General features: G+C 43.7%; 1 protein-coding gene across 13 annotated transcripts in view; it reads left to right on the top strand.

Moving 5' to 3' along the window:
• rbfox1 (RNA binding fox-1 homolog 1) overlaps positions 1-13990 on the top strand; it is a 642946-nt gene that overhangs the window by 606324 nt on the left and 22632 nt on the right. For all 13 annotated transcript variants that reach the window (XM_007893782.2, XM_042341049.1, XM_042341050.1 and 10 more), the window contains 2 exons: positions 10061-10193; positions 13881-13920. In XM_007893782.2, coding sequence (XP_007891973.1) covers positions 10061-10193; positions 13881-13920 — 173 coding nt within the window. The remainder of the gene's footprint in view (positions 1-10060; positions 10194-13880; positions 13921-13990) is intronic.

The following is a 13990-nucleotide window of genomic DNA, read 5'->3' as shown; positions in this document are numbered from 1 at the left end:
ACAGCATGGGCGAAATGACTGTTTTCTATCCCACAATGTGTTCATGAATGAAATTATGTAAATACAATCCTGACTAACACTAAAGTGGAGATCACACAATTCCTTCACCCTCTTACCCTCTAATCTACGTAAACGGAGTATATGCAGGATGCGAAATGTATGTTTCGACTGATTCAGCCTTTTGTGGTTCCAGCGGCTGCTGATAAATGGTTCAATTTACTGATTTGTGAACCCTTAAGCTCCTTAAGCACGGCGACGGAGTATTTTTCTTTCAAATAAAATAAATACAATTTTATCTCACGTTTTTGAACCCCACCCCCTCGAAAAAAAATGTTTCTGCCCCGTCAGTGTTTGAATAGCTTTTCCGTCAACTTTAACAGATTAAAAAAGTCAAGTCGGTTTCGGGAAAGATGAGCTGCTGTGTTCAGTGCCAATCAGTGATTTCAGTCGCATATTAAATAGCAATTCTACTGGAAAAAGCAGCAGCAATTTATGGTGAAAGATTAGGCTGATTTTTCATCATTCGATCTTGAAATTTTACCAGTATTTTCGCTCGGGAACGGGAGGGTTTGGGGGAAAGCGGATGTCAATTTTTTTTTAAAAAAAAAGCACTGTCTTACAGCAGAGGAAATTGACCAAAATCATTTGCTTAGTCTCTCAGAAGGATTGCTGTTTGTGGGTTATTTTCTTTTCCCAAAAAGAGAGGGGCTGGGGGGTGGAGGTAAAAGGTAAAGGTTAGCTTAGTTATTCTATCAGTAATTAAATCCATGCAAGGATCAGTGTTTTCAGAAATGCCAGCTGTACGACTCGTGGTAACTCTCTCATGATATCTTTGCGTCGCTCTTTTACAGTTTGTTCGTTGTCTGTGAGATTGCTTCGTCAATCAGTGTGGTGTTCCTCCCACAAGTGTACTGCAGTGTGCTGAGTGAGACACTGAGCTGAGGTTTTTTTTTATTTATATGTCACACGTGCGAAATGGCCTCTCGTTTACCGATTTATAATTTGGGACACGACATGTCAAGCGACTGCCGGGATAGTGGAAGGCAAACTAGATGCACCTTGATCTTCTTTCGCCCAGTAAATTCTTATGTTGGTAATTTCTGTTGATGTGAAAAGCGCTGCTGCCTAGAAATCTATGGCATGTATTCATCTTTCCATTCCCCTTTCTGCCCCCACACTCCGACCCCCCCCCCCCCCCCACCAACCCCACCTCCCAGCTGTGTAAAGCGCTTTCAGACAGAAAGGCGCTATAGTAATGTAAATTGAACTGTGATTAAAAAACATTAATGGGCGAACTGCCCCATTGTGGCCTATATTTTAATTTATTAAAAAGAATACTTGGTTATACAATCCCAACTTTGCACCCTTTCCCCTATTTATTCCTAGCTCCTTCTCCACTCCTCGTCGTCAATCTCAATTAAGTCTTACATTTATTCCCTCGCCTACCCACCCCCCACCCCCACCCCCCACACACAGACACACACACACGTTCTGGTCAACAATAAACAATGACGGAGCTGAAGACAACAGAATGACTTCGGTTCCAACCCGTGTGGGGCATGGGCTGAGCGAGGTGTGCAGTTTCACACACCCCAGACAGTCGTTAGCTGAAAAATAGGCCGTTTCTCAACAAGATGCAATGTGGTAATTAATCCCTTGGCGTTTGAAAGCTGAGTATCTTACAATCAACAATGTTCTTGTGAGTACCTCCATCGATGGCTTAGGCTGAGATCTGGAGCCTGGAGCATGGAGAAAGGCACTTGGCCTGTTACATAGAGCAGTGCACCGTTAGGAAGTAATTATAGCTGTATCGTTCTTGTATTATTTTCACATACAGTATAGCATTGAAGTAAACCTGCACCATTTACCATGGGCCTGGGAATCAATTTCTCAGAATCTTCCAGGTAATGTACAAAGAGAATATTCTTCACAACCCCAGCCCTGTGGAATCACAGCATTCAAACAGGAAGCTGCTGGGACTATAGGAAAGGTAATTCTTAAAGTCATCTTTGAATTCAAATTACCCCAGAGGTAGCAATGAAATAATTACAGAGGATGATAAGCCCAGAGCCGTCATTTCAATCAGTTTGACGAAATGGAAAGGCAGTGGAATCTGGGCTGGATTTTGAAATTTGTTCTCCAAATTTTTAACAGCAGCTTTAAAAAATTATTTTCAGGTTTTACATTGCCGCCCGTGCAGTTTACTCTCAAAACGCCTGGTTATTAATTTGGGTGCAATTCCTGTGCACAGTTTTACACTCCACAGTTTGTTACGGTATATTTTGGATGACACATTTTTATGAAGCATCGATTTTTTTTATTACATTCGCAACTGACTGTATGTACAATGCCTTTTATGGGTCCTTTATACAGTTAAACTTGTTCAAGCAACCATCTCTATTCAGCAACCACCCCTTGTTAACAATACAATGGAACACATCAACAAACTCTTACTCAGAGAGGCGAGCCTTATATAAAGGCCACTTTGGCTCAGTCCTCTGAATGGTTATTGACTGCATTTCATAGGTTGATGCAGAGATTTGTTGATTGAGAAATCTAGGTAAAGAGCTGGGTAAAGAACAGTAACATCAGTTATAATGATAACAACTGCATTTTATATAAACCATCTGTGAGCGTTGAAACAGCTGAAAACTGCATTTGATATAGCGCTTTTCACATCTTCCAGATGTCTCAAAAGCGCTTCACAGAATAGACTGCAGAGTGAATTGACTGTATATTTGTGGGCGAAACGCGGCAGCCAATTGCGCACAAACCGTCGTGGATTGAAGTGACCAATTTATTATTTTTTTTCTTGAGGGATTATTATCAGGATTATGTATGTGGAGTAAGGAAACTTGCCCAAAGTTTCACCCTGCCGGGAAACGAACCCAGGTCTCTCGCTTGCGAAGCGTGCGCTCAAAACACTGAGCTACAGGACTCCACAGGATTTTCACGGGGAATTGCGACTGTGGGTCACAGTTACCTACAGATACGGCGGATGTCCCATAAACAGTGCTGAAGGGAATGGTCAGCTTTTTGCCGGGTGATTTTTGGCAAGGACACCGGGTGTCACTCTCTTCTCTCTTTGGGTAGTGCCATGGAGTTTCTAACGTCCGCTTGAACAGGCGTGAGGGATGCCACATTTGGAGCTAAGGAAGAAATGAAAGTTAAGGGGCAAACCGTATCCATTGTGACCTTAGGTAAATTAGCAACATGTAAGAAAAAATACCAAGAACATTGGTTGAAGGCTCAGTAAAATCCGGTAAAGTGCTTTGAGATGTCTCAATGCTATGATGAGGCGCTATATCAAATGCAAGCATTATTATTATTATTATTATTGATAATATTATTAAGAAACCCATTTGAAATCATTGTGTCTTAGATATCCCAGAGCCAGCAGCTGACTATTATTAGTAACTTGCTCGGGGTTTGAGTGGAGAATCTGTATTTTATTTCCAATAACAGAATGAAATGAGGGATTGATTAGAGGATAATGAGGTGGATTGTTCCAAACTTTCTCCAACACCCAAGGTTTCAATTCTGACCTTTGCTGCAGACGCTTTGCGCATGGAGTGTGAAATTCCTGGGCTTTGCTGCTTGGATCTCAACCACCAGCCACTTTGAAGTCTCCCATTTAGATGTCAGTGTGGCTCAGTTGGTAGCATTCTTGCCTTGGAGTCAGAAAGTTGCTGGGTTCAAGCCCCACGTCAAGACTTGGACCCTACAGTTCAAGCCGACATTGTAGTGCTGGTGTCGTCCTTAAAACAAGGTCCTTTCTGTCTGTCTGTGTCTGTCCAGATGGATGTTAAAGATCCCACGGCACTATTCAATAAAAGGGAGTTTCTTCCTGGTGTCCTGGCAACAATCCCCCAGATAAAATTGGTCATTCATTTCAGGGTTGTTTGGGGGATATTGACGTGCACAAATTGGCCGCTGCATTTGCCCTCAAATACACAGACACTACGCTTTACAGTAAATCCGACGAAGCACTGTGTTTACGTGAAAAGGCTGTCATATCAAACGATAATTATTGTTACAAGTAGACTTCAACCAGAGATTTTGGCAAAGCTGGGTGTTGGAACTTGGCAAAAGGTGACAACTTTATTCACTAATTTTCCGATTCGGTGTAGTACGAACTGGGCTTGACAATCCATTTGTAAGCGAGTTTGTAACCAGCACTGCAACAAAGTGATGATTTCTTCCTTTTCCCCCAGTCCCCCCCATCACTCCCTCCTCCTCCTTTCCTGACCCACGTTAAGAGGATTACAAAAGGCAAAAGAAAACAGTTTATAATTGATCAATGCAAAATCATAAGTCGTAGCCGATAACAGCAACAGCAGCGAGTGAAAATTTGGGGACATTTCATCGGTAATTCAGTTTCCTTCCAATATCTGGGCCGCTTTTCACATTTGTTTTTGCCGACAGCAACGTTCTGTGTAAATGAAACAACCCACGTGTCGCTTGCTTATGCCACTTCTCTGAAAAATTGCTTGCTGTAATACACTGCAGATAAAAAAAAAGTCTTGTATCTAGACGCTATACTCGTAGGAGTGTGACTGTATTGTTTCATTTTTTTTTCCATCCATTTATGCCACCGTAATTCTGTTTCCTGCAGGTTGTATCTTTGGATCTAAATCCTAACAGGATTACTGTCGAGTTTTCATGTTTCTGAAAAGGATCTTGCAAGGTCTTTAACTGAAAGGCAGAAAACAGTAGCTGGGTGACAATTGGGGGGGGGGTGGGGTGGTGGGGGGTGGAAGAATAATTACATTATTGCCTTACAGTTTAACCCACTTTGTCTTGAATTTCTGATAATATGCGATTTAAAATTCATGGCTTCTATTAGAGCTTAATATTTAAACTTGCAGAAGGTGCGTTCTCGAGGCCTGATTGAAATTCCGCTGGTATTTTACCAATTTGAATTGCGTTATTTAATTAAACGATATTTCATTCCGATCACCGTTTCAAGTGAATGTATTTAGTAATGTTTACAGGAAGTTTCTTATAGCTGTGGGTGCTTATGCTAACTTTCCCTGCTGCTGAAGAGACTGAGTTTCCATGCTAATTGCGCAGCGAATTATGCGATCCCTTGAACAACTCCAGCTGTAACTTTCTGAACCCTTTGTTGGTATGTTGGTATGAACCCCATTTCAAACTGTATAAAAACCTTCTGCAAGTTTAAATATCACCGCTCGTAAAATCCCTCTGACGCGCTTACCTCATTGCAATATGAATGCCAAGGTTTTCAAGCACAAAGATAGCAATGACTTTACACAGTCGAGGTTTCCCTCTGGTGTGAGATTATCCCCTTCATATTCAGCCGAAGATACTGCACACAATCGGTCGTGCGCTATGTCCCGCGGTCTGCTTATACTGGAGTGTCGATGGGAGGCAGCTTTCGTTTCACCACAACGCCCAGACTGCTGTATAAGTGCCATTTCAGATCAGCAGCCTGAGTGCCATCCAGATGTTGGTGAGCAGCGAGAGGCCAGTAACCACAACCAGTGTGAAGCAAAAGTTTTTAAGCGTTTATAAGGACAGACTAGGGGCTGCTCTGCCATTAAATGCTTCAGTGGTTTCAAGACCTCAATTAGTGGAGCGCTGCTTGTGTAAATATGCCGAGTGGGGAATAGTCCGTGGTGCTTGCAGCTTATACCCCAATGTCAAACTATATTTACAGGATAACAGACGTTCGTGACGTATTACACTCCGAACTGGTTCAGAATAGAGTAAAAAAAATAATAATCCTTGCATTTGATATCGAGCCTTTCATGTCTGGAGGAAATCACAAAGCTTCGCAGGATACACTGTAAAGTGTGATCACTGTGTATCTTGTAAGTGAATGCCCCATCCAAGGTTAGAAAATAAGGACATCAGAGTTGTACACGTTATTTGTTTCTGTTTAGTAGCACGGATCTTCCATGTGGGATACCTGATCCCAAAATTGTTGTTAGCCTGGCTCAGTTAGTAACACTCTTGCCTCTGCGTCAGAAGGTTGAGGATTGAAGCCTCACTTCTAATAAAAAGAAACTATCTGCAGCATGTATCTTTGAGATGTATTGACACGATTAGGTGTTTCTCAAATTCAAGGATTATCGCTATTACACCCCTCCTCTATGAAAAAGCATCACTGAATCCCTCTACCTCACTCCCTCTCTCCACATCCTCAAAACGCAATTAGAAACATTTGTCATTCGCCTTTGCCCAAACTTTCTCTTTGCTGGAATGACCCGCTCTGTCCACATGAAGTGTTTTGAGATGTTGTTCTGCATGGAAGACATACGCTGCTGTTGGTAGCCCAAAGCAGACACTTTCCCTGTCAAATTAGCTCAATGCAGGTTTGTCAAATTGCCTTTGGCATCACTGTTAATGTTGGGAGTTCACCAACATTAAAATGCCTTATTTTTCAAGAAACCTAGAACAGTAGTTCAAGTGGTGGATCGGTGGGGGACAGAGTGAGGTGAGCATGTGCTATGAATTAAATGGATTCTCCGTTTATCTTTATTCAGCACAACACGTTGGAGCTTGTAAGATGTTGTATTGTGGCTTGCATTGATCTTCACCCACACCTTTGAATCGCTCCCTGGTCAAATGTTCTGGTTGTGATTGCACCACTGCAGGAACCTTGGAGCTAAGACCAGAAATGAAAGAACTGTTTAAACCTGAGGCAGTCTCACATAATATACCTCCCAGCAGTCAGTTATATGTTCGAGGGAGGGGAGAAATTCCACTGATGTTGGACCTGTACCTAAGTCTTATTTTCTTAGCGTTTCAGAATCCAGAATTTTGGCAAATTTGCCCTTTTCGAAAACATTTTTCTGCAACTTTATTTTTTGAGGGTAACGGAAAACTGGCTTCAAAGGGAAGGGAGAGAGCAAGTCAGAAGGATTGCATTCCGGAGAGTAATTTGTCAGGATAAATCACTGTCAGAAATGAAACCAGCAATTCAGGGAAATATCCCCAAAACATTTGAAATAAACAAACTCCACCCCCCAACACCCCCCACCTCCCAACCCCGCCCACGTATTTGCAATATTTAAACTCAGATGACAAACACGGTTTCATTTATGTTGCGCTTGCTCCTGCAATGTTTTGTCCTGCAAACACTGCAGTCTTGCGAAATCACATCAAACGGTGTAACACAGGATAACTCACAGTGGCAGGCCATTAAAGAAATTAAAGAAAATAAATGGATTAAAAANTAAAAGGTGCTTCCCCAGCCAGACACAGCATTTCACTGACAAGAGGGATTCAGTTGCCAGAGACGGTCAGCAAAAGCTGGGAGGAGTTGTGTTTGTGGATGGACCTTTGCTGTGCAGCAAAGCGAGAGATGATCTTTCATGTCATGCACGGTGTCTGCTTGCGATGGGACAGGGGAGCTCACAAGACAGGGATGCATTCAGGGGAATTTCTGAAGCGATGATTGGCAGCATTGCAGCCCAGAGCCCTACAAAGCTGCCATATTTCTCTTACCAATGGCAATAAGAACTGAGTTGCCGGTGCATTTGATTTCGATTCTTTTTTCTAAGACAACATGAATTTGCAAATGCCTTCTGTATATATATTTTTTAAAATGTATAACTGCCAGGCATTTTCCAGTATCTGCTAACTCCCTCCCACTACGCTCTGAGGACTTAGCTGCCAACACTCTTGAGTGATGTCAGTGAGACAGAAAGTGCTCAGCCTTTGGCTCACACAGGTTCCAGGCCATCCTCACTGTACACGGCTTAATCGGCAAGTAACTCTTAAAACCTGTGCCGCGCTCCGTGAAAGACCTGCAGAGTAGAGGAAAGCTGATTCTGGGTCTAACCTTCCCTTTGCAATCAATTTCAGCAACATCGTAAACCGTGGCCTTTTGTTGAAAAATAATGTACTCCGCCCGAGCGTTTTTGACAAATGGTTGAATTCAGTCTTAATTCTGAGGTCTATTCATTCATCAAAGAAACTTACAGAACAGGGGCATCGAAAATTCTGGGCACTCGGAAAAGCTACATGGAGTGAACCTAAAAGTCTGTGGGTGGCCTTGATTTGAAAATATAGAAAGCCAATCCATCAGCTTATTTTAACTTTCTAAGGCTCGAAACAAACTGGGCGGATTTTTAATTTGATTTGCAAAAATGAGCGAGTTGTAAAAGAATGGTTTGCTGTAATTTGCTGCCCCGAATTCCTGTGAATTACAGCATCTGCACGCTGCTGGTTAATGCAATCCACTTTGGATCAGAATCGATCAAATCCAATTATGCAAATCAGTTTCCACTTATGCAAAGCGAAACGCTGATGGAGAAGCACAGAGAAAAGAGTCTGCAAACTCTGTGATGTGTTTACTTGTGCGGCGTTTATCTGTGTAGCATTTTCTGACGAGCCCTGTCATCATCCGTTGTTTGGGATCTTTCGTTTTGTTTTGTATATATCCTAAAGAATAGCCAGCTACAGTCGTATGACCAGGAAAATAATTGCTGCATGTTTTTATGCAACACGCTGCATTTTAATGCAGTCAGCCAATACCGGCCCAATGATGCCAAGTTACACAATGTCTACTCGCGCCTCTTTTTTTACTCTGTGTCGAGTTACACATGGGCAAGTAATTCGTGTAACTGTAAACCTGCTCAGTGGACGAACTGCAGCACAGAGGAAAGCACCGATGGAGCGAAATTCCACCTGGGTCGAGATTTACCGTTATTTATGTAGCATTTCGGAGCATCCAGAATTTGGCAAATGGTCAAATCCAGCCTTTGTTGAGTTGATGTATTTGCAAATACATCTCAGTACTTGCACTAAGATTTGTAGACGGCAGCGTGCATTTGAAGTTGTGCCAGATAGTTCTGTCTGAATGATTTGAATTGTCTTGAATGGTGAGGTCCCAGTGGCCACTTCCATTATGAATACCAGACTGCAACCTCCCCTTTGTTGATCAGCCAAATGTCCCGACACATGCAGAAACCCATCACAATGCTTCAGAGTATCCAAACCAGACTAAGAGGTCTGCATATTTGTGCCAACTAGAAATGGAAATTTTTCCTCTCTCTGGAATGGAATGTGTGTTCTCTGCCCGGAGGGACGCACTCTTTACTTCCATATTTCCAGAGAGGGCTGGGTTAAGGTTGGTGAGACTCCAAGGTGTGAGTTGTGGTTCTGCTGGAGTTCAACCGGCTCGAACCGCAAGTCGCAGTGAGAGTATTGTCTGTCCGAGCAAGCTTCTTGCTGTTTGCCGAGCTGAGAATGGATTCACTTACAAATAAAAACAGCTTGATGCTATGATGAGAAGACAGAAGGGTGGGGGCGCTGGTAGAATGAGATCAAATGGGCCGATAGGCTTCCTTCATCCAAACCAATCTTGTTACTACCATACCCATTTGGGCTTTGGCTCGCAGGATAAAACAGGAGCCAAGTGGGAAAAATCTATGAACCCAGTCTTTTCTGCGCAGAGAGAGACCTGAGCTCCTCGGTACTTCTGAAACGAAATGAAATATTTGGTACTGTTTTGTGCGACACATTACAAAATGCAGCTGAGCAGTTTAAATGTGCCACGTGGTGCAATAATGATTTCGGAGTTGATCTTATTTGAACAGTTGGCAAGCCTGTCCGTTTGTAATGTTAAAAGCAGCCGATTATATTTTGTTAATAGTCTGGCAGCGTACTGATCAGAAAGATCCATTACATCGCAACATGGTTTTCCTGTGGAGTGGAATGTTTTTGGCTCTCAGATTGGCATTAAACCCGCGGTCCGTTACTAGGAGAATATCGTGCGGATTTCGTGCTCTGACAACACGCGAGATTCTCCCCCGAAAGAATGGAAAGCCACCTCGCGTCAGGAAGCTAACACTTCGCCCCCCTACCCCCCCACCCATCCCCCAATCTCCCCACACCTCCCCCCCCTCCCCCCACCCCTCAGCCAAACGACAATGTTTAGACGGAAAGGATCGCCTCGCAGGTTTTCAAAGAGTGGCAAAAAAAAAAGCAGAACGCCTGCTATTGTAACGCTGAATGTTGTAACACTCTCCTGTTTCCTCTCTCTCTCTCTCTCTTTCTTTCTCTCTCTCTCTCTCTCTATGTCTCTCAGTTCCCGGCTTCCCTTACCCAGCAGCAACCGCTGCCGCAGCATACCGAGGGGCTCACCTGAGGGGCAGAGGACGTACCGTTTACAACACATTTCGTGCTGCTGCACCCCCTCCCCCCATCCCGGCCTATGGAGGGTGAGTGGCAGGATCAGGGCCCGTCAGCAGATAACACACGCGGGTGGAAGGAGTTGCCAGCTTAGTGCATGCCCGCCGTGGGAACGGACACAGCATGCAGCCCATGGGAATGCCCGCAAGTGGTGGACCTTGCCTTAAAGCATGGCAGATATGACTGTAATTTGTACGGGTCACGGACATTGACTCCTTAAGCGGTTTTATGTGTCACCCATCATTCTTCCGGGGGCTCAGCATAGTAGAATCTTGAGTTGTAAGAGTTGGAGATGTATTTCTTTCCTGTGATTGCGACCATCTGGTTCTTAAAGGAGGTTGGACAGAGTACAGGAAAACCTTTTTTTTGCAAATGAAATCTGCAACAGTTCCTTCGCATATTGTTTGCCCTCGTGATTGCTAGTATCTAAAGGCGGTTTGGGAGGAACCTTTCTTTCAGGTGACTGGAATCTCCAAATTCTGTGTGTGTGGGTGGGGGAGGGAGGGAGGGAGGGAGGCGGATGAGCCGGGGAGAGATAGATGGAGTTTGCGTGAAGGAGATAGTTTTATGGTACATTTGGTCAACCTGCACATCATCTCTAGAGACCATGGTTCCATTTGCATCCCAAGGAACAAGGCTCATGCTCACTATGTTTGAGGGTTACCTGAGTTGGCATCGAACTGAATTCTATCTGGAAAACCCTCCTCCGTGCTGGAGTACTGGGAACGGAAATGTAATAAGCATCCACTAGGGGAACCTTCTACGGCTTAGATTCAGTTACATCGAAGCTGCAACGTAAATAGCATTACTGTCATCAACTCGTGTGTGTATATCCTCTGCTGTGTGCTCCAGCAGACCATCAAAGACAATTTAAAGCAAGCGTTTTTTACGTAACATTAAGAGATATTGTCCCTTCTACTTTCTCAACCGAGGGTGTGCGAATATTTTCCCCTTTGTTTGCTGGTGCATAGAGAAGTCCCTTGGATGCTTGGGTCAAATTCCAACACCTTCCCCCCAAAATGAAATTGTTTGAGAAGTATGGAAAATACCGCAGATTTTCCTAAGTGGGGGAATGGATGGAGGGTGAGGGAGGACAAGCTGAACTTGCAGTTATCTGACACAACGTTTATTCCGTTTATAAACCCTTTCCGGAGAGAAGAGCAGAAGTGAGGTGTTAAAGTCCACATTTCCTTTTGGAAAAATATAGAAATCAGTCTCTGTTGTGACTCGAGCCCATCACTTATCTGCAGTGTTTTTCTTCTTGTAAAGTCCGTGGTGCGGAAGAGGCAATGGAGGCATCCAGTTTGTTGAAGAAACACCATGATTAACAGGCCCATGGTAGAGTTGATGTTCTGATGGGAGAGACGACGAAAAGAGCAGAAGGTCCTTCTCTATTGGAACCTCTGAGTAAATCTCGTGTTCATTGTCAGGAGGACATACGCATCTCCGAACATGAACATAGTTGCAGACTGGGCTCCTTCTGTTTCCTTTGTTAGAAAGTTTGGAAGGAAGAGCTAAAGTTCAGTGCAGCTTAAGCTATACACGTTGCATTAGGGGAATTGTTTGTAATGATACTCTCTCTCCATTCCTTCTCCCCCTCCCCGCCTTTCCTTCCCCTTCCACCACCTGTAGGGCTACACAGTGAGGTAGAGATGTAATCTCTCAGTAGTTGAGATCAGGAACTCACAGCCTTGCGACATGCACTGACCTTCATTGTGTTCCTCTATGTAGTATTTTATAACAAACACTGTGCCATGTGTCCTGGGTAGGGTCAGAATAGCCTTCAGTCGGTCTGACATCCTTCTCCCTCTCTTGATTCTTACCTTTGTGCCCAGAGATATCGCTTTTCTTCAGTCTTAAAAATAAAAGCACTTACAGAACAATAAATAAATATTTAAGAGCAAGCTTGTAGCTAGGGAAGAGCGATACCCACAGGAGACAATGTCAGTTGTTTCCAGTTGTTGGCAAGTACTTTCTGATCACCCCTGGGTCCTGATGGGCTTTAAAATATTCATTAGAACCACAAGTGCATTGGAGTTCTGTTGTCTCTCTAAACTGGGAACACAAGCTTCGGGTTTCATTTTAGGACAATAGTAAGATCTTCAGGCAGTCTGTTCTTTGGAATTTAAATGACCTATTGGGACGCAGAGGATATTTGACAGCTGTTGCCGAAATAAGGTTATGTGGATTGTTGAAGACCATTTATAGAGGATTCAGCATCTTCAATGGGAATGCGACCTAACCTGCGTTGAATCTGTCATCATCAAGTGTCTGTTTTCATAGCAAATAAGATCATCTGACTGACTGCTTACACTTGTAAGTATAAGAATAGGGAATACAGAAAAGATGCTGGATGAGCTCATGGTTCCAGAATACAATACAGTGCAAAATTATATTTAGTTGAAGAAACGCCATGATTTACATATTTATTATATGTATAGTGCCTTTCACGTTGGGAGGACATCATAAAGGATGGATCAAGAGTAGGTTGCCCTATTTGGGGGGTGTTCCGGGGGAGCGGGGGTGGGTAGGAGGGAGGGGGAGGTCAACCAAAGCAGACCACACTTGATGCAATGCCAACAACATTTTAGCTGCTTTGTGAATGAGTGACTGTGAGGTCTGTCAACTGACTCGGATTCATGCATTGCTTCCTGACCCAATCGAGTCAATTTCCTGCAACCGAGAAGAGTTAACGAGACCTCCGACCTCGACCTGCAATCATTGGCAGCTGAAATTGAAAGGCAGCTTGATATAACAAAGGTAAAAAGCAGACATTGTAACACATAGCAGCTATACTTGTCCCTGCTGAAGCTAGTCCATGATCTGAATGCAATCTTGCTCGTATTGGTACCTAGGCATCACCGACACAGTTGTGAGACAGGACGAAACATTCAGGGATGTAAAGCGGGAACACAGCGTACTATGTTTCCTTTGGAAGGGTGAAAAGAGAAGACGAACACTCCAGAATCCTGTTCAAACCCACCTCATCTCTCTCTCTCTCTCTCTCTCTCTCACACTCTTTTGGACCGCGAAAGGTCCTCATCGAACATTCTTAACCCAGGTTTCAGTCAATATGAATTCACAACAGAAAACTCAGCCACTCATAGCATTGATCGAATAACGTTCGAGTGTCTTTGCAATACAAAGTGGAAACTCCTGTTGAGATGGGAAGGACCCATTCCTGAAACCACAGTGGAAAACCATCTGCTTCTCACCACCAGCCACTGGAACCCTTCGATGCTCTCGTTAAACATAGCTACCCACAAAATGTTTTACAGAAAGGGGAGAATAGACACCCTTGTGTTGCATGCCTAGACATCGCTCATCATCACTCTTCACCTCCATTTGCTCCGATTCATCTCAGGAGGCTTCTGGAATGACCGCTTCCTCCCATCAACTCCTGAATTGTTCGCTGTCCTCTAGAGGTCAGGACAGCGAGACTTGTCAGGCAAAAACACACACGTGTGCACGTTCTCGTAGCCGTGTCGGTATTTCTCGACAGTCCGCACAGACCTTTATAGACTTGCAGCCACCTGGCCGAAAAAAACGCCTTTTAGAAAAATCTGTCCAACTTCCTCAAACAATGTCAGTGTTGCACCCTTGTGTTTTTTTTTCCCCGGTAGACTAACCTCTGTGGTGAAATTGTGGTATTTGTCTTTTGCATGTGGAAATGCACTAATATGAATGTCCTTTTTTTTATGTGTGCATCTTTGCAGTGTTGTTTACCAGGATGGATTTTATGGTGCAGACATTTATGTAAGTACTCATGATGTGCACGAGGTCCTCATTTATGTCCAAAGCCATTCTTCTTACAAGTTTACGATGG

Source organism: Callorhinchus milii, unplaced genomic scaffold, assembly GCF_018977255.1.
Source record: "Callorhinchus milii isolate IMCB2004 unplaced genomic scaffold, IMCB_Cmil_1.0 Scaffold16, whole genome shotgun sequence".
NCBI lineage: Eukaryota > Metazoa > Chordata > Chondrichthyes > Chimaeriformes > Callorhinchidae > Callorhinchus > Callorhinchus milii.
This window is presented reverse-complemented; position numbering and strand designations above follow the sequence as displayed.